We start from the raw sequence: 26,828 nt of genomic DNA, 5'->3' as shown, positions 1-26,828 counted from the left end.
CTACTACAGGTGCATTCTTTCTGTGTGATGCTTAAGATGTGTGAGTTTCCTGGTCCAGACTAATTCCAGAAGGATTCTCGAATTGATGGTATGGCTAAAATTTATATGGAAGAGATAAACTGCTCTATAAAGTTGGTCATGGTAGAACTGGGATATAGTTCTGAACTAGGATAGAAATGAATTCATTTTCCACATTTCCCAAGAAGCACTGCAGGTGCAAAAAAAAAAGTGGGGAAACAGATTTCATATCATTTGCAAGGTAGAATTCAGGTCACAATGCAATGCTCTTCAGGTAAGATATGACACATGACACACACCTGTGTAAACCCTTTATTAAAGCAACAATCAGACTACAGGATGGATCACAAGCCATGGTTTCTCTTTACTACAGTGATACCAACTTCTAGCTTAGTCATTTGTTTATACCTTTAAATTATTTCTTATTTCTTCCTGATACATCTTCTATCTCATTTCTCATTCCCAGTTTAACAAAGAATGTTCAGAACTAGTGAAGCACAGTAAACCAAAAAATAGATGCGAACATATTCTTTGAAACCAACTCACTGTTCATGGTTCTGTAGTATTAGAGATGCATTTTGAGGCTTTTATAATTGGTTAAATAATAAAAATTCATTTTCTCCATAATGATGCTCTTAGAATGATTTACTTTCTAGCTTTATTCTAGCTATCTTTAGTGATTTTAGTAGTCTCAGAGCTAGCCCCTTACATGCCCATTTTAAGGAAAAGAAAAGTCATTCAAAGAGCATACTTCTTACATGAGATTTTTTTGTATAATAATCAACCACTTAGTCTTTTGGAAAATATAATAATTATGTACTATTTGATTATTTTACTCACCAATGGTTTGTTTCATCAAAGCCTGTTAATCTCTGAAGAAATCATAAAAGGCTATTAATAAAATGAACTTCGTTATTGGTTTGAAGGCTTTATTGGTGAAATGTAAAATCAATATCTTAAAGTTAATATATGTTCAAAACTGTGTGTAAATACATAATGGAGTTTGAGTGATATTTAAAGACTACCAGTAAGTGTTTGAGAAGCAACAATAAAAACAAAATTTACTTATGGGGTTTCTGAGAGGATGTGCTAAGTCATATGGAGGAAAGCAGTTGAATGTACTGAGAAAACATTGTTTTAAAGAGACTTTGATGGTCTATTTCTTACCAAATGAAGACATGGGAAGGAAATCCCTAGTTCATGTAATCACTGGGACTGCCAGTTAAAAGTTCTAACACAGGAATAAACATACTACTTCAAAGTGTGTAAGAAAAAAGTAGCTGATTTGATTTTCTACAACATTTCTTCCAGTGCCACATGGGTATCCCCATAGTCACCACTATGCTGCACTAAATGTCCACCGTGCCTGTTCAAAACATGCAAGCATTCATTCATTCTTCATGCCCTACCCTTTGTGTGCAATAGAACTGAGCAGATGCCACAAGGCCAGTGAATGGCAACCTGAACCTGGGATTTAAAGCATGCCCCCAATCTGTTAATGTGATTTACCTAAGCCATAACTAGATTCATTCCTCTTGTGTTCTCACTGGCTCTCATTTGCCCTTTAGAAGGATGTGCTCAGTTAAAGAAGGGACAAATAAGATAACGAAGGGAAAGAGAGTCCGAGAGCCACTGTGTAGGATATCAGGCTTTTCAGTCTTCCTTGTGAAAAAGTAATGTTTGTAAGCACCCCAGACATTCTGGCTGTAATGACATGACAAAACAATGCTTGGCTTGGGTGGGAACATTCATGTATTTCTAGAGCAATTTATATACATTATGTATGACATATATCACATTTGGTTCCTAGAGATTTTAGTCAAGTATTAGTTTTTCTTTTTGCCAACTATGATGTACAAAAAGATGAGAACAACAGATATGCCCTAAAGATATGAAAATATAAATATATAAAACAAACCATTATAAATTACATAGATTTTTTTCCCCATATAAAATTTTGGGTATTTTTCCCATTCAGAATAAATACCATCCAAGTTTATAGATTATCTAAGAGAATTAAATATGCATATGTATGTGAATCATTTTCAGAATTTCAAGAAAAAAAATTGCTAGAGGTATAAGCAGGATGAGTCAGAGACCTGAAATTGATTTTTATTTTTAAAAGAATGACTACAGCAGATCCAAAGATTGGGATTGAATGTTGAGTGCTGGGATCGAATGTTACACTTTTAAAACTGCCCAAATGAGTCTGTTGCACGTGTGTGTGTGTGTGTGTGTGTGTGTGTGTGTGTGTATGTTCAATGGGACTCCATGAATAATTCTAAGAATGGGGTTCACTTCTGGGGGAAACGATCAGCTGAGTTGTTATGAGGCTTTCCACATTTCATATTCTTTCCACATTTCATATTCTATTCTCATTTTTGAAGGCTCTGCTGTGGAATATCCAGAGCATAGACTTTGGATAGAGAAATTCCATATGAAGCTAAGCTCCTTTTAAAGTAGGAGATTCTTATCCCAAGAACAGCTGGTGCCTTAAAGAGGAAGGTTTGAAAATTATCCCCTTACTCTCTATCCCACTGCAGGCTAAAGAATCCAAATCAAACTGGAAACATTCTTTGGCCATACATCTTATTTCATAGTAAATTGGCCTCCTTTAGCTTATAATCCTAAATCAGTATCTGTATGGAATGGGTACCTTGCCCTGCAGTTTCCATGAGGAATTCTACACATGGGTTTGGATAGAATGAGAACGGAATAGAATAGAGTTCACATATCATCACAAAACATTCAATAGTTAGTCCCTGTTGGTACTGTGGGCAGATATATCAAAAGTATTTTTCAATCTTCATGAAAATCATGGACTCTGTATATTCTAAGATCTGGGAATAAAATTTTTCTGTATGAAATTGCCCTCCAGAGAGCCCAAAAAGAAGTCATGGCTTCTTATAGCTGCAGGCTATAGGTTTCTTTAGGTGACCCATAAGATATTTCAATTAGGAATTTCTCATAAAGGGTAAATCTGATCAAACTCCAAGCCTGGTCAGATTGATTTCCACAGGAATTGTCTGTAGCCTTGTCCTGGTCATTTCCACAGACAATCCTACTATCCTCACTTACATATACCCCTGCTGTAGAGTGCAGATCACACACGAACCTCGCCTAATGTACCCACTTTTGTTCCCATTGACTTAAAAGGATTGATTATTACAGTTTAAAGACTTTCCATGATATTCTAAGGGGAGCTTCAAGGGGTGACCTACACTAGCGACCATTAGCAGCATAGTCTACTCCAACTCATATGAAAAAGACCAGTACCTCAGTAAGAAAGCAGTTGTCCATGGTCACTTCCTCTGATGGCAATCACATGGTCATTAAACATCTGGGTCTGTTTTGATAGCCCATGCAGCCTCTGAAGTTATAACTCCATCATGCCCATCACACACTATGTGGCTTCTGATCTCTGTTTTAAAGTTTCAGTCTCCCTTGTTTGTATTTAAAAATAAAATAACAGTACTCGTTATTCTTACCGAGATTAAATTTAAATCGGAGAAGAGGGCCTCATTATTTTCGGAGGGGAATGACTCTCGATTTTGTTGAAAAATGCTGTGATCCTTCTCATTTGAGTTAGTAATACAGCATTAAAAGTGGGGTCTCCAGAGATGAAAGCAAAACTCTTTAAAACTTCATATCATGAAAAGAGGCAAAAAAAAAAAAAGTTTAACTATTGGGTTCTTTTCTTCTGAATGTGATGCCATTAGGTGGGGGCGAGGTGCCCTCAGAGTTCATTCCAGGTTGCCCTGTCTTACAGAGAAGGAAACTGAGGCCCAGCCTTGCCAAAAGCCTGGCAGCTGGTTATTGGCACAGTCAAGTATTAAACCTGTGAATGGCTGGTTTGTGTTTTCTCTAATATCAAGCTACCTTACACATCCTGCATTTTAGTGGGACAAAGAATTGAATCATTTTAGGATAAAAGTCATCTAGGTTATTTTCCTCATCTTGCAATGCCCAACAAGTCAAGTATTCAGTCTAATGGGGACCTGGTGATACTGTTCGCCGAGCCACTAGTTTTGCTGCCTTATATCTACGGAGCTGACAATATCTTATGGATCCTGCAAGGCCTTGTGGGAAGGTGATGTGCTATACCTTCAGGAAATCACCAGACATCTCTGTCTTTGGCAGGAAATCTCCCAGGGAAAGAACCTGTCTTCGTTTGGTCTTACACTTACATGTAAACCATTTTCATGAGTGCTACTGGTATATCTAAACATTTACAATCTCACTGGATACCACAGCTGAATGCTCTCAGAACTGGGCAGGCAGGTAAACGTTTTTATTTGACTCTTAAAGTGCTATCTGGGGGCAAAGTTTTTCTCAGTTTCACAATAGCAGCTTCATTGGAAACAAAAAGTCTATGAAAAATAGATGTGAGGTTATTAATTTTTTTAAAGAGGAAATTAGGGAAAATAAAAAGGCGTGTAGTAACTACTTTGGAGCATTACATATGACTTACAGATATCAACTGTGTCAGTGGCTGACACCCAAGACTCTGAGGTCAACCCTACTCAGGGAAAATAAGGACAAAGGTGACACAGAAGATTCCAGCAGAAAGAGCAATTAATATTAATATAAAAACAACTACTCCATTAGGAAAGAACGGCGAAGATAATTCAAACTGACAACAAAGTGCAACAAACCCATGTGTGAGCCTTTGCTACTGTAGCAGACCTGTAATTTTCCAAGGAAAAGCAATGCAGTACGCACTAGACAGGGCTCCTGAACTCAGAACGTCTTACAACAATAGTGTACTCTTGGCCAAAAGGGCATCACCACTTAAGGAATTTGGCAGAGAATGGTCTCTACAGTTCAGATCACACGGACAGACCCCTGCTCCATCTTATCAGTTCTGTACCCCAGCACTCTTCAGATCCTTTTCACTGGGGTGATTCCAGTCACGTGAACTCCATGCAGGCGTCTTCCCTCTCGAGGGGGCATCACTCTTACCTAAGGGATGAGCGTCTCCTGGTAAGGCTTAGCGGCAAGTGCATACTACATTTGTATTAAGGAGCAGCCCCTGATTTTCTTGATATGCATAGCTTTTCGGAGTTAAGATTAGACATGGCTTTCATAAATAATGCAGGTGTTTCTGTCACATGTCACTGCTGGCTCGGTTGTTTCTAGGTGTGCTGGTGGCAGTCCTCGTTCTGGTGCCTCTACAGGAGACGTCTCTTCGGACGTCAGCTCCGTGGTCGTTATGTCTGTAGAAGGCTCTGCAGTCTCTGGGGAATGTTCCTCTGATGGTTCTGTCTCCTCTTCATCTTTGACCTCAAAGTGTCCTCCCTCCTGGTCATCCACATGATCCCTTTTGGACTGGGGGTGAACTGAAACCTTGATGGCAATCTGCTGAGGCTGCTCATGCAATGACGAAGCATCCGAGTCAGCGGTGGGGGACTCACTTCGCTTCAGTGAGTTGGGGATGGTGTATACCTCGTCCCTATCTGGGGCTTCCTGGCCTTCTGGGGTATGCCTCACAAAATTCTGCCCCTGCTCCTCCAGCCCGACTACTTCCATGATCTCCTCCATGATCGTCCTGCAGTTCATGATGAGGGGAGGCAGGGGCACGCTCCTGGCAAGCTCTTCAATGTACCTAGCAAATTCCATGGTTTTGAACTGAGTCACTTTGGCAAGTTCTAGAGTTTTGGCTGAGGTTATGATGGGGATGCGTTTAGCAATCTCAAAAGCCTTCTGCAGCTTCTCTGCACCTTCTGTCCTAAAGAACTCATTGATGGCTTTCTCAGTCTTCTTTAGGTGACTGCTCATCATACACAGGCGGGTGATGTTGAGGATCATGACTATGGTGAAGGCCACGAGGCACACCACCATATAGTACACGCCCATGTCTCCAGAGGTAAAGATGACTCTCAGTGTCACCGTGTTGTTTATAGTGCCATAGATGTTAGATGCCACACATGTGTATTTACCTCTGTCTGAGAAAGACACCTTGGTGATGTTCAGGAGGCCACCGTCCAGCATTTGCCATTTTCCTGTCAGAAGGGAGGGAAGAGATTTCAACCAAGAGTATATGATTTCCATAGCCACGTAATCTTACACCCATCTCAAAACATCGAAGGCAGCTGACGATAACATCTCACACGTGACAGATGTGCCTGCTGCATACTTGTGACACCTTCCCATTTATGTCCTCTGGGACATTTTAAGGAAGCATTAATATTGGCCCTCTATTATGGGCAAGAAAATTAAGACACAGTTGAAGCAAGTTTACCAACATTATCTATTTAGCTGTAGCATATTTAACAAGAGAGTGGATTTGTATTTAAAAAGCTATATTCTTTTCCCTTCCCCTGATTCTTTTTGTGGTGACAAAGTTCAAACCCAGGGACTCAAACATGCTAGGCAATTGCTCTACCAATGGGCTACATCTCTAGGCTCCAGTGCCCCATATCCCTCCCTCTCGACTTCATACCTCCTTTTGTTGTTGTCATTACGAATCCCCTCATTCCAATTATGCTGTCTGTATATGGGTGTGGGGACATTCCCTGGAGTTTGGGCAGCCTACCAGATGCAAAGTCCCCTAAGGAGTGGGACTTCCTTAATAGACAAGATTACATTGCTAACTACAAACTACAGAATTCCAAATCTTGGTGGTAAATAACATAAATAATGTAGAAAATGAAGTGTTCTTAGGAAAGAGCTCCTTAAGGTACCATCAACCTTTCTACCTTGACTGTGAGCACACTTCATGGGAGAGGCTAAGGCCTCTTGGAATGGAAAAAATTTTAGGTTCAACATAAAACCTGGAGAGAATCAATTGAATTATAATTATTTGCCTGGGCAACTTATATTTGGGATTGATGTCATCCTTCTATGACTTCAGTTAATTAAACATAATTTATGTCACTCATTTTGAGAATTCACAGTGAATTAGCTATACTGTTTAGAGTTATAAGCAGCCAGTGAAGATTCAGAGGTCAAATATGAATTCATATCAATTAGTTTTAGCCTTGAAAATAAATGAAGCCCATCAGAGTGATGATAAGTCTGGTAAGAAGGCATTTTGGTAGATATGACCTCATGCTAGCCTGGGAATGAGGTTCCAGATCCACTGGGATGGGATGACTTCTGAGTCTGTGTCCCTGTAGCTCCCAAGATTTCTGTGAAGTAGGGCATTAGGTTTGGCTTCCAGGTATTGGGTCTGAGTTAGTAATTAAATGCTAATACCCACTTCATATTGTCTCCCACAGAGCAAGGAAGCTCCAAGCTTAGGAGTTTTAAGGAATGAGCAGATAGTTCTTCACAAAAGTCTTTTGCACTCTGAACCAACCAGAGGAGGTGAGATCATTTAACACAGCTCTAAGTATCTATTATTACCATCTATCTAAACTGCTTCTTCCCGCCACAGTAGCGGCTTTAACTTGTAACTAAAAGTCTAATGAAGTTGGGACTAGCTCAACTACTTCTAATGGCAGAGCCCATACCTTGCCTTCACAAGTTCAAGCCCCAGCACTATTAACTTCTAGAGCTCATAAAGAGCCGGGGTCAAAGGACTACTGAACGGGGTTTCAGATGATCTGGTGTCTTTTAAGCCAAGGGACATGTTTAAAGAGACTAGATTTACCAATGTGATCCTTGCCTGGAGTTACAGCATCTCCCTGTTGCCCACTGTGTTGACTCTGGCAGGAGGCCCCCACTTAGATGCTGTCAAATTTCTTTGCCTTCTGAAAGGACATGTGCAAAGGGTGTTCCTGGGGGTCCCCAAGTAACCTCGTTTAACAATGAAGCCAGTGTACTTCCCCTAAGAGTAGAAAGGGCTGGCTTAGAAAGTCTAGTGATTTCAGTTTCTTAGGAATTTGCGGGAACAGACAACATGGCATGTGGACCGTGATAGCATGACAGTCTCCATGCTGATGTAGCTAAGGCGACCTTTCGTCCTCCAAGCATGAATTTTAATCTTTCTGCTGAAGATTTAGCTGCATATACAATGACTGGAGGCCAGGGAAATGGCTCTATTTACTTTCCTATAATGTGCAAGTTTCATGTAGATTACTGTAGGCACAGAAAAAAATACTCTGTAAATGGACACTTTATTCTACATGAAGGTGCCGGGTTTCAGAGACTAGCCTTGGAAAGTGTTCTTATATCATCTGCTTCCCTTCTGTTGGATGTAGGATGGTGAGGAGAGTCAGAATTGGAGGAGGTCAATCTGGTTGTCCCCACTCCACTGCCTTTCTACACCCATTATGTGGAGAAATTATTATAAACACAAAGCTGGGCTTGGGATAGGAGAAAGCAGGAGATAGTAGACTAGGGACCGGGGTGCCTGATGGAAGTTAACAGTAGCTTTCTCCACATACTCGAATAGGTTTAGTGAAATTCCATCCACTTTCACAGGAAGAGAAAGCACAAACATACACAGCAGCTACAAGGAATGGTTTCCTTTACTGAGTATTTTTTTAATGTTCCGAATTTGACCTTTATACTTATTCCAGACATACTTAAAATTTTCTATTGACTCTCACTTATCTAATCTTGGGCCAAGCAGTTAAATTCAGACATGCAGACACTTTGAGAGTGTCTTCTTGTAGTGTGAAAAGGAGCATAGTTTGGTACCAAACATACCCTGATTTATTGCTCTCTGCATTTGATTATGGGGAATGATTGTTTACAAATATAGTTTGTAGCTCAGAACTATGATTCCTTAAACTAATGTCTCTTAAATAACATATGTCCAACACTTAAAAATCTCATCTACTCTTTTAAAAAAGCTATTATGTATGTATGTATGTATGTATGTATGTATGTATGTATGTATGTATGTATGTATAGGTGAATGAACCTATATGAGTTTATATGCACCATGTGTGCATGCAAGAAAGTGAGAGAAGGAAGTCAGGTCCATCGGGCTGGAGTTTCAGATAGTTATGAGGTATCATGTGGGTGCTGGAAATAAATCTGTCCTCTCTATAACAGCAATAAGCGCCCTGAACTGCTAAGTCATCTCTCCCGACCCTTGTTTGCCTTCAAACTTTGAAGCCCAAACACATATGTGTGAAGTGAGCATTATGATTTAACTGTAAAGCATAACAACTATAAACATGCATACTGTGATCCCCAAAGAGTTTGGTCTTCTTCTATTACTTCAGTTAAATAACAGCTATTTCCTTTCCAACCTAGGAGGATCCTGACACATCACTTTAGTTCTTGAAACCAACAGCATGTTTGTTTTATGAAGTCACATAATATCAATGCCACTTAGGGTACTGCCCATGTATCATATTGTAAAATGAACACATGATCTAGATTAACAGTTTGTCACCAGGCCAAAGCAAGTCAAAATACTGGGACCCTATATACACATACACACACATACACAAGCATGCATGCACACACACACACCAACACTAATGCATGCATACACACACATATATATATACACACACACTCATGTACACACACATACAGTCATGGACACATGAATGCATATATATACACTCACATATGAACACACTCATGTACACAGACACAGACAGGCAGACATACACAGACACACAGACATACACAGACACACACACACCTTCCAATGCTAAGTTCTGATCCTCTGATCTTAAAGGCTTGGAACATAGTTTTCTTTCTTTCTCTTGGCTGGCAAGTTCACTGTTTTCTAGACAGTGAGGCTCCAAAATTCTACACAACCTTAGCTTCCCCTCAGATTCGTGGAAAATCATCTGCTCATGATCTACTAACACATAGAGACCTGCAAACCAGAAAGATGCCATGAATTATGCTTTGTGGTTTTTCTCTCTCATGTTGGACCAGGGTCAAGAAACATCTCCACAGGATAGCTCCCCAGCTGGAACCATGGTGGGCCTTGTCTGTGTGCCATAATTTTCTATCCACCTCCATCTATGAGAATACCCTCCCTGAGACCTATTCTGGAAGGGTCCCAACATTGGCTGCCAGAACTGGAACGTGGAAGACATAAGCACACCCACAGTGACTGTCACAGGAAATCTTTGGTGCCATGAATACGAAGCAGACACACACACACACCAGGCTGCTGCCAGGTGGTTTAAACTGTAGCTGGTGGGAATGTCAGAGCTATGCACTGAATTTTCATGAAGCTGTGCCACTTCAGTGCAAATAAAAACCTGAAGTGTCAGCAGCTGAAGCCAAGGCGGCTCTACAGGCAATGTTTTGGGCAGCAATAAAAGGGCAGGCTGGTAAAGATGACTTACCTTCTGAAAAGCAAACATAAGATGGACTGTCAAGCATTTTTCCAGTACTGTATGAGTTCCTTTTCTTACTCACTTTCAGGGTCTGGCTCGGGTTGTACCCCCACCCTCAAATTCCGAATTCTTTCCCTCCATCTTTTCTTCCCAGTGCTACCTTGCAAAGTGACAGGCACCTCTAAGGCTTCAGGCTAAAATACAGACACATTCATTATTGTAGACTTGTGGTCACCTAGCAATCTGTCACTGTCTTCCTCCAGGAACTCCCAGGCACACAGATATTTCTCACACGTGAATGAACGTGCTGTGACAACCTCTTCTTTGGAAAGAGAGGAGCTAACAGATGTGGGGTTTGAGCTGGGCTTCAGGGTGTGTGCTGGCCTTCTCAAGGATGCTGACATTTTCATAAGGATGGTGATCTTGTTTATCTTGCTCACTCATTCAATCAACGGATACCACTGAATAAATTTTGTGTGTGTACCAGCTCGGCACTAGATGACAAGAATACAAAGATGAGTAAGACACAAATCCTGACTACCAAAATCATCCAGTCCCCGTGGGGAAGGACTCCAACAGCCAGCTCCAGTACTGAGTGCACTGACAAGCTGCAGATGGAAGGAGGGCAGAGGTGGGAGCAGGTGGAACCAGGACTCTTGGGGCCAGTGGGGGATGTGGAGGAAGCAAGAGAGAACACTGGTGTGAGGTTCTGAGCTTACAAACCATGGATAAAACCAGAGCAGGACTTGAATGAAGACAGCCTTGAAAGGAATACAGGCCAGAGTTCAGATGCCTGTAACACACAGTGACGGAACAGAAGGACTTTGGCCCCTTCAATTTTTGTGTTCCATTTTAACCAACCAACTTTTTCAGACACAACACACACACATTTCTTATTCTAGAGAGAGGACCACGTTACCTCCTTCCCAATTCCTCTGCCTAGACCACTCTCTTTCTCACTCGAGTGAGTCCACAGGCTGACTCAACTCTTATGTCCCGAATTTCTTGCCATCTCTGACCCCTATTAAGTCAGAGAAGAAAGTCTGAAATTCCTGATTAGAAGTAACTAGCTGGGGTTTTAAGAATGAGTAAGAAGGCATTTCAAATGTCAGTGGAGAGAGACCTTTGGGCTAACTGACCAGACATTATGTGAAAAAAAAATGTTCACATCTATGCTTTGTGTAATAAATAAAAACTCAGTCAGACACTCTTAGGATATGAAATTAAAACTATGAAATTAATAGAGGACATAAATTTGACTAACTTGGGGGATAGAGGTCCTTTCTAGGCATTTTCAAGAATTTCAGAGGCTATAAAGGGAAATGTGGATCAACTTTTCCATCAAATGAATAGGTTTTGAGTCTTAAAAATTTATCACAGAAAAGTTGAAGGAAGATATAGACTGAGAGAAAATTCTAGAATGTGTGACAGACCAATGCCTAACAACTATGAAACATAAAACAACAATGATACAACAAGCCCCAAATAACAACAACAATATCAATAATACCTTATGAGTTAAGATAAAATTCAAAAGAAGAATAGGGAAAATATATGAACAGGCAATTTGTAAGAAATAAGGACCAGAAATAGTATCAGAGTTTCCCGGCCAGGACTGATTAAATTAACCATAATTAAATTTAAAGGGATCAGGCCTATTTTAAAACATTAACTTTCACTTGTGTGGCTAAAATAAAGAGGAGAGCAACAACTGCAAATTGCATCACTCAGAACGTGTGGAAGGACACTACCCACACTCAGGTAGGTTAATCTGGTTGGATAAATTTTTGGAAGCATAATTGGAGGCATCTATGATCTTCCTCTAGACCTCTCGAAACTTATCAAACCAGGAAAGTCCCCTCCCCATATCCCCAACAGGCAAACATTAATGGATACAACAAAAATCATGGCGATGAAAAAAAATATTATTTTTAAGACAATGTGTCTTGCTTAGATGATATCTCCTCCTGGAATCCCCCCACACCTGACACACACACACACACACACACACACACACACACACACACACTATGGGATTGGGGTATAGTTCTTGAACTTTCCTTCCCTGCCAGTTCTCTCTAGAGGAGGCTGCAACTTAGTTCCAAGGCAGGTAGGTGATGAGCCTAGGTCCATGATCCTGGCATGTTGGCTTGTGTACGAGTTACATCATAATGTCACACCAGTAGGACAGTAGCCCTTCTGGCAAAGCGATCAACAGAACTCTGTGGCTGAAGTTAAACTTGGAAGTAGCAAGGAATCCTCCAATTATGATTATTATGACTCAACAGGAACCCAACATAGGGCACCATAGCAACCATACAACATGTTTGCAAACAACCTCTGATCCAGTTACTGCTTCACAGACATCAACACCATCGATGAGTTTAAGAGCCCAAGAGTCACGAGGAAAGTTGAGGATACAACTTATAAGGATCCCCTGGGTGGTCACAGCTTCTCTCTCCCAAAACCTGTATCTTCCCTGCCTTTCCTGAAGCTGAGCATTAAAGAGGCGCATTATTGTTCTCAGGATGTTCACAGATGACTTATTTAAAGGAAAGAGGTTTTCTCTTGACAATATCACTCTGAATATACTCATAAACCAGCTGGTATGTTACTCCCCTCTATCTGCAGAGTGGTAGGGTAAACAGATTAAAACTGTGCCCAGTCTCCATTGGGTACTTAGACCCTTAAGCTTCACAGCCCTGAAAGGAGGCGATTTGGCAAAATTAGTATGCTATTTTTTAAAACCAATATACACAAAAATGATCAGGTGGTGAGGATACCAATGCACACTTATGCAAATATATAAATAAATGATCTCTTGAATGAGTATCACATTGCATTGATACTCTTCAAATCAGCGTAGAATGTGTGTGTTTGTGTCTATAAACGTGATGCATATTTTCAACTGTGAAAAACAGGCTGGTGAGGAGAAAGGATCTCCCATGCCTCTCTTCGAAATATAATTGAAAATAAATTTAGTACTGCATGGCTGCACCTGTTCCAAGGGTTTCTGCAGCAGATGACAGCTCCTTGAAGACTCAGGTTACAAACACTACAAGCTGCTCTTATCCCCGCGCCCCCCCTCCCCCCAACCCTCCTAAGAGTCCTCTTCAGAGAGAGCGCTGGGGTAGTTCTAACAAGCCATTTCCTATGTCACATGGAGCAGAGGTACCCTGGGACACTAGTTCATTCTGCTTTCAAGGCAGGAAGGTCAGGGTGGAGGGATCTGCTCTTCAAATCTGCAGTTCTGTTCTGCTTAGAGGATTGATATTTGAAAGGAACCTAGTAAAGGGGAAAAAACAAAAAGAAAACAAAACAAACAAACAAATAAACAAAACCTGATTCTCTTGCCAATTTAATATGGTAATGTCAATTTAAACAAGAAAAGCCAAGCACATCATTCTATGCATGCTAGTGACAGGCTCTTTTGAGAGTAGCTCTTCCAAAATAGGAGCACAATACGCTTGCTTCAGAAAAGTGACTTCCATTTGGGGAAATCTCAGCTGTCATTCTTATGTGACATGGATCTGAAAGGGTCCTTTCATGGCTAAGACTGTAACTGTCTGGGCTTACATCCCAAATTAGGCATAACTTTACTAAAGAAACACTCAAATGGTGGTTTATCGGGTTAACCTGTAATGTGGACCAATCTTGAAGGTGAACCCAAATATCATTAACTGACCCCTGTTATGGGAAAATACATTAAAGGTTTAAAGACCTTACTCAAAGATCTATTCAGTGAGTGTGTGTGGGGTCTCTTTGTGGAGGCCAGGGCTTCTCAATCCTGGCAATTCTGCCCATGGTGCTGCTGTTGTGGGGCCTATTCTGCCATCCTAGGTCTTCCAGCAGCGTCCTTGGTCCTTGCTCATTTCATGTGGACAGTGGAGCTCCCTGTAGATCCCCAGTTATGAGACTTGTGGAGACCCTGTAGATCTCGGAATGGACTACATGGACCCTTGATGGTGGTAGGAACAGGTTCCAGCTGAATACCCATGCACAAAAAAAAAAAAAAAAATCAAGATGGAATGTTTATCCTTCACAGGATATATTTGTAATTTTCATATACTTTGCCTTCAGGAGAAGAAGGGTAACAGCTACAAAAGAAAAAAAAAGTTTGTACACAAAAATGACTCACCTACTAAACTGACAGGATGGTTATTTTGAAATTTCAAATAGCATTTAAGAGGGTATTAATTGTTTTGCACTTACTAGGAAAAATATGATTATTATTAGTGTGTGTCAAAATGCACATGTGGAGGTCAGAGAGGGCATCTGAGAGCTGTTTTTCTCCTTCCACTGTGGGTGCCAGAGGCTCAAACTCAAGTTGCAAGGCTTGTAGGGCAAGTGTTTTTACCTACTGAGCCGTGCTACCAGCCCCAAAATAAAACTTAAGAAGGTTCACTTCCTTTGCTTTTCGAGTATGAGTGTTGGCCTTCATGTTGTATGTATGTGTACTTCTTGAAAGCCTGGTACATGGAGAGGCCAGCAAAGGCACCGGATCCTCTGGAAACGAACTTACAGATGTTTGTCAGCCACTGTGTGGATGGTAGGAACTGAATATAGTCTCCTGTAAGAGCAGCCAACACTCTTAACTGCTAAACCATCTCTCCAGACCCCCAAAAGTAATGAAGTTGAAAAACTGAGATAAAAATGAGAAATTATCCAAAACAAATCTTAGTATTACAAAAGACTATATTAGGAAATGGGGACTTCAGCACTTGAAGTATATTACTGTGAGGACAGAGAAGAATATTAACAATCATAGCAGCTGTCATTGACTGTGAGCTATATCTTAAGTACACTATACATTATGAATATTACTGGTGTATATGTGTGTGTGTGTGTGTGTGTGTGTGTAGGTATGTGTGCATATGAGTGAGAGAGTTTTAGGTACTGTGCCAAGCATTTAACAGACAGGTGTTTATTCAATACTTGAAACTCAGCGTGGTGGTAAAGAAAGGATTCTCTCTGTTTTATGGAAGAGAAAACCTGGGCTTAGAGCAGCTTATCACTTAAATTACAAAAACTTGGTTTAATGCCTTTGAGTGAGTATTTTTAAATTTTCAAGTATTTAATGTACTAAATGAGAAATTTGTGGCATTTTTATAGATCAATTTCTTATTTTACACTGAAGATAAAGGGCAATTTATATTTAACTCTGTGAGAACTGATTCCCTATATCTTAGGTACAGTGTACATTTATATATATATTACATGGGTGTGTATGTGTGTGTGTGCATGAGGGTATGTGAGTGTATATGTGAGTTTGTGTGTGTGCATGTATGTGTGCATGAGTGTGGGGGGGTATGTGAGCATGTTCATGAGTATGTGTGTATATGCATGAGTGTGTATATATATATGAGTGTGTGTATGTGCGTTTGCTTGAGAAAGCAGAGAAGCGAGAAATTACCCTCTTGAAACTTGAGTGGCATGCACCTTGCAGAACTGGTTGGTTAAAAGGCATTTCTATTCTATGAAAAGATTCTGGGCTACATTGAAGCAATGCAAGGGCAGTTCTAGTCAGTTTTCTCCTATGCTGCTTAGTCAAGAAAACTCTTGAATGATTTCAACAACAGAGTATTATGTAAAATAAATCCACACAGAAAGGAGATTTTTAAGGAAGGGGGTTTAAAGAAAGAATCTGTCATCTCTAACAGTCAGGCATATTTTCAGGGTCTTGCATAAGTAGACTTTCTTGAAATACTTATTACTTTTATTATGTACACCTCTGATGGAGGTGTTAATGTGAATTTAAATGGTTTAACATTACAGTAAGAAAGTACGGTGAACTACGTTAAAGAATTAGCATGTTTGAAATAGTCGACCCTTCTCAGTCATGTAGCCATTTCCACTCATCTCCAGCAAAAGAAAAAAAAATGGAAGGCGGTACATTTCTGGCCAGCTGTGCTCATGCATGTTTGAATTCTGGAACTCAGTTGGTGGACCACCCGAAACACACTTTTAGTGACCTTCCAAGCTGTAACTCTCTCAAATGGAGATTACACATTATCCTTTCCTGCTTCATTTCCTGGAAATGAACTGAGGAGTGTCAGGAAAGCCAAGTGAAGCAGCTGCTGCTGCTCCTGTCAGGACAGGAAATGGCCCCGTTCTTCCTAGCACAGATGGGACCGCCATGCAGAGCAGCTGTATCACTCTTTCTGCATAAATGAGAAAGGAGATTGTTTCTTTCCAGGCTAATCACAAAGCCAATGGGAATCAGCTCCTGTGAGCAACCTGACCAATGATTTTGAAAACTTTTGTGTGTGCATGACACATGCACCCTACAGCAAAAAAATCCTAACTCTAACTAGGATGATAGTGGTTAAACTGTCTCTTCTCTGTGGGGCTCTTCCCACACTCATTCTAGCTGTGTTAAATGCACACAATATTTCTCATTGGTTGAGACCTTAAGGCTATACAGACTCCAGTCTGCCACAGGGAAGACAACAGGCTTTGTTCTGGTTGTGTAGTGTCTTCTCCAGCCTTCTGACTTCCCATCTGCGTCCCTGAGGACCGGCAACATCTCCCTTACATGCTTATCATCAGGACTAGAAGTTTTACATATATACTTGGTACACGAGCTTATGTGTAGAAGTTGTTAATGAAGATGATGCAAATTTGATTAATCTAGCTTAAACAGTCCCCCTGTAGGCACATAAACTCCTACTAATGTGATACCAGCATGATATTCATCCTGTAGCCAATCACCCTTTTGCTCCATTACTAATGAAATGCTGCCCAATTTAAGTCCCCAGTGTACTGGCTTGAAAACAGAAGTCTATGCCGGTGTTATAAAATGGACATTTATATAATGAGAAATTAAAGGCTGTGGGCCCTCCCAGGCTGCCCCAGTTCCATGGCAGTGCTAACGCTTCCTGAGGAACTCTGCCACTTCCCACATGCTGCCCACTTGCTAGGTGTGATGTTTGCTGCGTTTCCCCGTGTGCCTTGTGTTCTGAAATTACTATTATTACGCACTGTAATTACAAAAGCTGTGCGGGGGACATCAAGTACCGGCATTGCACATTCTTTTCGAGAAATTGAAAATCCATCTTCTTTTATGAGATTTAAAACAGCTAGCTGATTTATCAGCAAGTCTACAGAGAAGATGTGAGGCCTGAATGATGCTGCAAATTCCCAAGCACTGGGTGGCTTAGAGTCTACAGACAGGATATTCTAATAGGCCACTTGAACTTCCACAAGCAAAATGCATTTAAAATGTCACTACCATCTAGTACAGCTCAATCACCTTTACAGGCTGATGAAGAAGGCAAGCCAGGGTGTCTGCTGGCTGAGACTGATTTCATGGTCCCTAGGACCTTTGCAGTGAAGAAACTGTGCATTTCTCTGAAGCTGTAGGTAGTACTATGGAGCAACATTCAAAATGATGCGACTGAATTTCCGGCTCCCGTATTATGTTGTTACCATGGGTTTCTTCCTCTCTAGGACTTGGTAGCTAAGAGCACAAACTCCTCTTTAAATACCAAGGGGTATCATTTGTTTCACAGTTCTCTCGAAAGGTGAATTCCAGTCTGGAGTTCTTGTTCCTTTCAGTTTAGTCATCCTGATGTCCCTATGTGCCACACCCTCTGTTGGGGTCTACTTGACAGGCTGAAAAAAGTCTGTAAGCACTCAATGAGGAAAAGAGTTTCAAGGAACCTCACCTCCTGGAGTTTTGGTGTTCTCATTTACCCATATACTCATACTCTATTCCCGCGTTAGTCTGGTGTATGAATCTATGCGCTCTCTTTTAATATTTTATTATAAATGCCTTTTAAGATTAAATTCTGTTATAGTTAAGCCTCCCCATTGCTCTAAGGTCCCAGAAGCCTGCAAGCTTGAAATCTGAGCTTGAATTCCGGCAGGAATACAGAAAGGAAGTTACCTATTCAGTTACTAATTAAGCATTACAAAAGATGGAGCCAGTAACTCAGAGCTAGTCTGCAAAATATTTACCAAGGACAGTAGCAATTCTCACCCAAACAAGGGAATAATAGAGCTAGGGAATCCCACTGAGACAGAGGTCTACTCTACAGCTAGGTATAGAGAGCTTCATATTAGAAGTAAGTTGGTATATTCTTGTGTAGACCCAGGAAATAGGGTGTTGGGGTATTGCAGTATTCATGAAAAGATCTGCTAGTGCAGAACCCCTGGTGGTGGGTTTAACAATAGACCAGTTTACAGCTGGCTCCCTTCTTTTGTGACAGCAGCCTGGTCCTCATCTTCTTTTGATGTATACATTCTTTCTGTACTGCATCACTGTAACTTGGTGGATTGTATTTTGCCTGGTTTCTTGTTATTTCTTTGGTATAAAAAGTTTGATGCTCGACCTGACACAATGCATTTAGATTCTACACAATCTCACATGTTGGTCTGTCTGTCACCCACCGACGCTTTGCCCACCTGCCCCAGAGACCCGTTCCATGAAGACAAAGGGACCCAGAGGGTCTGCGGCACCTATGAGTGGCCCAGCCCTGCATAAAGACCTGCTAAGGTTACTGAGGCCTGCACGTGTGTTACCATGGCTACTGTCTTCCCTTCTCTAGTGTGATGTCATCCTTTTGACCTATGGTTGTGGAAGAAATGGTGGTGTTTCTCATCTCTCCACTGTCAGTGGTGAAAGCTCTGGCAACAATTTGATTGACAGCAGCACCTCAGGAAAATTTCAGCAAAGGAGATCACTATGATATCTGTAAAATTCCCTCTCCCTTAGAATTCCTATGGCAGCATAATTTTAGTGGTGGAGAATGGCTGTCCCTTCTCTAGGTTAAATGTTCGTACTATATATAATATTTTGATTGAAGGGGAGTAGCTATATGGTATAGCTGGGAGTGGCTAAACAAAACAATGTCAGTGGGAGCGTGACAGCCAGGGGCACATCCCAGGCAGTTAGACTTCTAGCAGCCTTCTCCACTGGGAACAGAACTGTGACACAGAAGTGTGCAATTATAAGAACCTCCTAAGAAGATGCAAAGCATTTGCCTTTCTCCGTTTGCAGAGCAATTAAGATAATATGAGGGGAGGAGATTATATATGGAGCTTTTTTTTTTTTTTTTTGGAGCAGAAACTCTTCTGGGGATTGTTCATTGGCTAGAGGGTTAAGGAGTGGGGAGGGCAAAGCAGAAGGGGGTGGGGGAAGAGGGCTGCTCCTGAACAACGGTCTTTGTATTCTCCCACCCCCAATGCCCTACTTCATTAGTCAAAACCCTAATGAAGCAGATTAACTCTTCCCATCAATCACAGTGTGCTTGGATTTTCCCATAATTATTCCGCACAAGAAGAGCATAGTCTAGATGCCGAGCAAGCCTGTTTCTGGGTGAAGCCATCTCTGGGGAAGGAAGCTCAGGGCTCAGGGAGAGAGGATTCATATTTTCTGGTGAGAAACTCATTCATTTAAAGCCACGTGTCTTTTATGTAGCCCCAGGCAGGCTACTCCTTACCTCCCTGACCTCAGCTAGGTCTCCCAGAGCATGGAATGGACTCTGCAGGTGGCTGAGAGCTTGCACAGACAATTCTTTAAGAAGTTGGTCATTAAATCCACAGTGGATAAGTTGAACTGCCACTGAATGATAAACCACTGCTCTACTGCTTGTTTGAACCATTTCTACAACAGGCAATAGAAGTCTGGAACATATATTCAAGGAAAGTCCTTCTCTAACCTCTACAGTGTCTTGAGTACATCATAGCATAACATCCTAAGGGTTCTTTCTAAAGACATCAGTGCTTGCCTTTTGACTTCCAAGTCAATGAATGATTAAAAAAATGAATCAATTATACCTTTGAGTGCTTAGGAGTATACAGTCTCCCTTATACTTTTGCACAAGAAGACAAAAAGGAATCTTTAAGTGACTTGTATGAGGACCACTCACGTTAAGGGTATGGGCTCTTATGTCCCCATTTCTAATTTATGACAAAAGAACTGGAAGCCTACCTCCTCCTTTCTCCTTCTCGTCGTCCATCTCTTTCAGCAGCTTGCCAACAGAATTATACCACTTAAACTCTAGGTCAGGAAAGCCATAAGCACTGCAATTAATCAAGGCACTGCTCCCCTCTTTGACTATGATATGGTCAGTTCTGGCAATGATTACGGGCACAGAGCCCAAGACCACATCAGTGCCATTTAAAGTGCTGTTGGTCACACTCTTAGCAGTGGCTAGAGTGGATACTAGGATTAAGAAGGGCACAGAAGGTGGTAAACACACAGTCAGATGGCTCTTCTGAAGACCCATCGTCTTTGCTTGTTCCGTAAGGCCAGAGATGGTTTGCCAATGGAATCTTCTCTCAGACTGCACACTGCTCAGAGCAGGCCATGGGACAAACCTGTCCTGGATCCATGGAGTTGGTACTTGTTCAAGAAGAATCTGTTTAAAAAATATACACGCAAATATTAACATTGACTCCATAAATAACACTGGTAAAATAATAGCAATCCAATGAAAGCATAAACCTCTATCTTTCTTAACTAAAACACATGCTCTAGTACTCCAATATTAGTTTATATAACTGTAATCTTAATAGTACACATTTACATTCCTGTATTAAAACCATAAAAACAATTATGTTCCTGATGATAAATTGATATTATCTTACTTTATTTTTGTCTTTTTTGGTTGTTGTTCTTCAGGCAGGATATCATATATATAGTCCAGTATGGTTGCAAATTTGCTATGTCGCTGAAGATAGCTATGAACTCCAAATTCTCCTGCCTCTACCTTCTAAGTGCTGGGATTATAGACACGGACCACCATACCTGAATATTATATTACTTGTTAATTTACATTACTTCTTCTTAATTCTATAATATTTCTTGACTTTCCCACTTTTCACTGAGGGAACTATTACAAGGTTCCCTCTACCCAACCCCGTCTTCATGACAGCCCAAGGGTTCCTATTTCCTCTTCAAAGCACACGTCTTCCAAAACTAGTCCCAGCTCCAACTCTGCTGGCATTAGGAAGGACTCCCTTGAATTAGTCTGGTGTTCTCATAACTCATGATAGCATCCATACCTCACCCAATTTCCCCATTCCTATAAACTGCACAGTCATATTCTCTCTTCTCTCTCTCTCTCTCTCTCTCTCTCTCTCTCTCTCTCTCTCTCTCTCTCTCTCTCTCTCTCTCCTGTGTTAGTTACCAACTGATGAACAGTCACTCACTAAAGTCCCTGGTTTTGATCTTCATCTGCTTCCCCAAGGCTGGGTAACATCATCCGGATATATAGAGTAACATGATGGCTTCTTCTACCCCTAAGGCCTAACTTCCACTTGTTCCCTTACCCCTTCCACCCCTCCCATTTCATCCACTATACTTCTAGCCACACCCAGCATCCAAGTTCTAAATTCTAAAGTTCCATGTAATTCCCAGGTTCTAAATAAACCTTCAGTTGCCGTCTACTGTCTCTGCAGATATCTTTCTCTTCTCTTTGGGCTCTTGGACCCTAGTTTTCTCAGTCTCTCTCCCCATATATGACTTTCATGTTTTGTTCAGACCTAACCACATAGACCATAGTCTACATTATCTTCTCTCCTTATCTTCATGGCACATTTACTCAGCTTGTAGATGACCTTGATCAAGCCAACTGTCTTCCTCACTTCTATACCCAGGAGGCAGAGCACTGCTGGGAAAAACTGCTCAACCATGTAATCACTATGATATTGAAGGAATGAGCTATGACTCTTGCCAGGCATCGGGGACATCTGGCAGTCTACCCGAACTCATTGGGTTTAGGATTGTCTTTCCACAATGTTTATGACATCACCAGCTTGAGAATCAAGTGTCTTAAGCCCCTAAACTTAAGATTCTTATCTTAAAACAGCCGAGACCATCTTTCTTCTACCAGTGCTTCAGGCCATAAACCCCCGGTACTTATTATTCTGCATTTTGGAAAGCATCTTGTATCTCAAGTTCAGTTGCCTACATGCCATCCCTCCCCCTGTACTCTCATGTTTTATATTTTACTTGCTCTTTCATTCAGTAGCCCTTGATAAACCCACCATCACTCGTTTCCAAGTGGTTGTCTTCCTCTACCCAAGGCATCATGGCAATTGGTTCTCTGTACAGGATTATACACTTAGTTATTACTGAATGCTGTTTTTATATGAGGTAGAGCCTCACTTGATAACCTAGACTGGCACTGAACTTCATACTCATACTTCTGCATGCCCAGGAGAGACATGAGCCACTAAGCCCAAGACCCTCTGTCATTCTTGCTTCTTAAACTTCCATTAATTCTTAAAGTTCATCATTAGCTCTGCTTCCCTTTTTATTAATGCATAGCCCTTTTTAAGGTTTCATCTAATGTTTTTATTCCCACCCAAACTCTATTGTGTCCAAAGCCATTTCTTTCATCCCTTTTCCCAAGTTTCTTCTAGTTAGTGTGATCAACTTCTCACTAGACATCGTTGGCTGGATATTCTGTATAAACCTCAAATTTAACATTTCAGAGGCAAACACATTTTTATACCCAAAATTTGCTTTATTTCTTGGGTCTATGATCTCTGCTCAGGAACCCAGTATCTGTGAAGGTCTGGCTGTGTATTCTCCTTTCCTAGAGCTTCAGTAGACACAGACTGTTGAGTTCATTTCAGGAACCACATGACTAGCCCAGAAGGATACTTCTAAATGGTGCAGTACTGGCATTTGCATCTGAGAGGTGACAATAAGCTATCTAATTTGAATTAAGGCCTGATCATTTTGATGGCCCCTACCCTTATGGTCTACACATGGCTGGAGAGGTCAACAAACCCTAGTGGACAACCAACTACTTCAAACATCTTATTCTTATACCCAAAGATAAGTGGAACTCCTACTCTTCTTCATGGCAGCTTATTTTGGCAGCAGATGGAGACTTCTACAGAGATGCAACTGGTCAAAATGTTGAGAATAAGTGTCAGTGAGGTACCCAGCACTTATTAGTAAATCTATGCCATAACTCAACACCAAAGGCTAAGGAAACATGGTGGAGGAAGGAGTGGAAAGATTTTAAGATCCAGAGAATCAGGATGCCTGGTGTGAGAAAGTGTCTTCTAGACATGCCAGGGAAGCCACACCCATGAAATTTTAACAACATGGTTGCCTAAACAAGGCCTTCAAGATGACCCCACAAGTAGGCATGAAAATAAGGATGAAGTAAATTTCTTGAGGCCCCATCCCTAGATGAAGAACTACAGCAATCACAGGTGCTGAGGGAGGCAGAGCTGGACTAATCCCCTGCTGGGTTACCCAGTCCCTAGTAGTTGACCCCAAACACAGGGACATGTGAACAACAACAAATGGACTCAGTATATTATGTACAAGCATGTGACAATAGTAAGTATAGAAGAGGAGGCATGAACCTGGGAGCCACTCACTGTGAGGAGAAGTTAAATGAGGCGGGAGATGTAATGATAAAAAAAAAAAAAACACAGAGTACTCATATATAACATTCTCAGGAAAACATTTAAAAATGTAATAAATGGATGTAACCCCTGATAGATTGATCATGCTGAAGTGGATAGGTTGCATAGCCAAAAATATATAACAGCATAAATTGGACTTGATGGTTTTAAGAAAAAAAAAATAGATAACGTGTGGGCCTGGGAGGAGTTGTGTGTGTGGGATGAACAAGATCAAGATAAATTATATGCAAATTTTGAAGAACTAATAAGAATAAGTAAATAAATTAATTAATTAAAAAAAAACAAAAGTGCAGTTAAAAATATTGGTTGGAACTTTTCCATCCTTGCCACGGCATGAGAAACTGTGTGGCAGTGAGGATCAATTCCAACTTCATATCATCTTTCAGAAGTTGTGAGGCGCTCTTTTGCAGCGTCTGTTCATTCTTTCTGTAGCTCCCCGCCTGGTTTCTACAGCCTTCTACAGGGAACTGCCTTCCATAGGCCAAACCATTTAGTGCTGTTCCTTTGTCTCTCTTCTCCCCATCCCACAAAATCTGAACTCTAACCCTTTCACACATTCAAAAAGTATTTATTGAGCAAGCACCATAGGCAGACTCTCCTCTCAGTCTTGGAGATATGAGAGTAGACAACAATGGTGGTTTATGATAAGTGGGGCTTACAGTCTTCTGGGAGAAGCAGAAAAGAATTATGAACATGTAAAAATAAGAATATCAATGCATGATGCAGCTTTAGAAAAACACACTGTGATTACTTGGTGCTGAGTTAGCTAGTTAGGAAAGACTTCACTGAGAAAGGGAAACAGAGCCAGGGCTTTCAGTGCCAAGACCTGGGAGAAGAGAATTCTGGGTAGAAAGGCACAGAAGGCAGGTCCTGGATGAGGACGTACCACCGAGTGGGTACCGCAGGATGGGTGAGAATAAGGGAGGCTCTGATCACGACCTTGTAGGCCAGAATAAGGAGTCTGCATCTTCGCTCATAATGTTCTCACTGAGAACATTATGCAAGGGAATTGAAAACAATTTTCAAACTCACTGAAGTCTCATTTCCATACAGTAATCCTTACCTATTTTAGGTATTTACTTTATGAGCCTATGCAACTGCCACAATAAATATGGGTAAGACACTTTTCTCACCCAAAGTTCCATGTGACCCCCTTCCCAGTTTTAGCATTCTATGATCCAGCCTAGTGATTACTGAGCTCCAATGGGTTAAGGCTCACTTCCCCATATGGACACCTAGTTGTTTTAGCACCATCTCTGAAAGACTCTCCTTTCTCCAATGGATTACACTGCCTTCTTGTCAAATACTATCATATGTGGGTGGTTCTACTTCTAAACTTCTTCATCTGTCCCACTGATGTTGAGATTGTCTCCTTATGCCAATAGCATAGTGACCATACTTTCTCCCTCATTCATCTGCGTGGTCTGCTATGCCTCTGACACATAGGATGCTCAGCATATGCTTGGTGAATGAACAGAGACCTCTCCAAGGGAAAGGGATCATGCCTCTGGTTTCCAACACAATCAACAGAGGAGGTTAACTATAGATGATCACATTGTCCAGCCACTTTTTAGTTTTTTTAGAAGAAAGAAAAGAGTTTTCTCCGCAGTTTCCTTGGGACTTTAATGCCTGCTCTCAGCATAGCCAACACACTCCCCATTAATACAATCCTCACAGCCAAGGCATAAGCTATGAGGCAGGCTAGACCCTAATGTAACTCTGGAAACTGCTTCCTTTATTTGCCTGAACTTGTGGTTTCTTCTCATCAGGATGGTCACAAGTTGACATGTTTCAGTGCAGAAGAGTGGCTCGGAGCAGGGCTTCGGCTAGGACTGGGACTTCAGGTTATCACAGGTTAGACTTTTATTGGACAAGTACTTACTGAGCACAAGGCAGGTCTGAGGACACTGAGAACTGCATATTGCCTGCCTTGATAAACAAGAATGGCTGGCTGCACACACAAAGCTGTCTTTACTGGAGTTGAGCTTAAGTCTCCTTTTTAAGTTATGCTATTTAGAGAATGTAGCTTGGTGGCTTAATGACATATTGATTGTCACCCTGGCACCAGAAGCTATTGAAGTGGCTTCTAGTTTTGGATCCTTTGCATGTGCATTGATGCTGGTGCCTACATATATGTCTGTGTGAGGGAACTGGATCCCCTGGAACTGGAATTCCAGACAGACGTGGGTGCTGGGAATTGAACCCGGGTCCTCTGGAAGAGCAGCTGGCACTCTTACCTACTGAGCCACCTTTTCAGCCCTTGGGTCCTTTGTAAATACTCTATCTGAGAATTCAAAGGCTTGCCTCTTTGGGTATCACACTGAAGTAAATACACTAGATTCTTTCTCTCTCTCTCTCCGTCTGTCTCTCTCTGTCTCTGTCTCTCTGTCTCTCTTAACTTCTAGGGCAGAGGAAATGCCCTTACGCCAAGGGCAAGATAAAATGGGAGAAGGGCTCTTTAAAAAATAGTAGGAGTAAAGAAACCATAGTCCCTTTCACAGTTAAGGAAAATACAGTCATAGTCTTTAAAAAATAACATGCAGGTGAAGAGCTGTTTCCTCCCAGAGGCTGGTCTTGTTGGCACTGCATCCCCAAATGCATCCTTTGTGTTAGCAAGAGTGAAGAGGACACTACAGTGCTGTCTTAATATACTTGGCACAGATGCATCGTGGTTTCTGTACCTGGCTCCTCAGAGTCTCTGAGATGGGCAAACACAGTCACTTGCACTTTAGTGTGGGAGTTGTTGTTAGCAAGCTGTCAAACCTCCCTTCTTACCCTAGCCTATCACATTGTGAAATTACTAAGGGTCAAGTAATACAATTCAAAAACCATAAGGAAGATTTGTCTTACTTGGAAAAAAAATCATGAAAACTTAGTTTGGAAAAAAAAAAGCAGCAGCTTCATGGAGATTTATTAATTAGCAGTTATTTTAGGAAGCTAGTCTATTGTACGCTATGCCCTTTTATTTCTATAGCACTAGCATTTGTTAAGTGGTCGATATATGGCCAGGCACACGGGGGTGAACAGTGCTATAAGCCAGATAAATCAGAGGCCAGGTCTGCTCACAGTCAGCTGGAGAGAGAGACAGCTGCCTCTAGGTGATATGGCCATCTGGAGAGGTACATCTAGGTCATGTTTGTTGAATGCTCCCCAAAGCTTTGCTGTCTTCACCTTGCCCTTGTGGCATGTTCTAGGGTTCATGGTGTCCCT

General features: G+C 41.3%; 1 protein-coding gene across 4 annotated transcripts in view; it reads right to left on the bottom strand.

Moving 5' to 3' along the window:
- Positions 1–312: 312 nt before the first annotated feature.
- Mfap3l (microfibrillar-associated protein 3-like) overlaps positions 313–26,828 on the bottom strand; it is a 43,907-nt gene continuing 17,391 nt past the window's right edge. The window contains exons 1-3 of one of the 4 annotated variants that reach the window (NM_001177881.1): positions 21,599–21,940; positions 20,155–20,584; positions 313–6,020 (exon numbers count right to left, since the gene is read on the bottom strand). In NM_001177881.1, coding sequence (NP_001171352.1) covers positions 5,089–6,020; positions 20,155–20,452 — 1,230 coding nt within the window. In that variant the 5' untranslated portion in view covers positions 20,453–20,584; positions 21,599–21,940 and the 3' untranslated portion in view covers positions 313–5,088. Of the gene's footprint in view, positions 6,021–20,154; positions 20,585–21,377; positions 21,488–21,598; positions 21,941–26,828 lie in introns of those variants that run through there. The other 3 variants (NM_001177882.1, NM_027756.5, NM_001293769.1) reach the window with 3 other exon arrangements.

This window comes from Mus musculus, chromosome 8 (assembly GCF_000001635.26).
Source record: "Mus musculus strain C57BL/6J chromosome 8, GRCm38.p6 C57BL/6J".
NCBI classification, from domain to species: Eukaryota; Metazoa; Chordata; class Mammalia; order Rodentia; family Muridae; genus Mus; species Mus musculus.
Note: the sequence above shows the minus strand (reverse complement) of the source record. Positions and strands in the feature narration are given on the sequence as shown.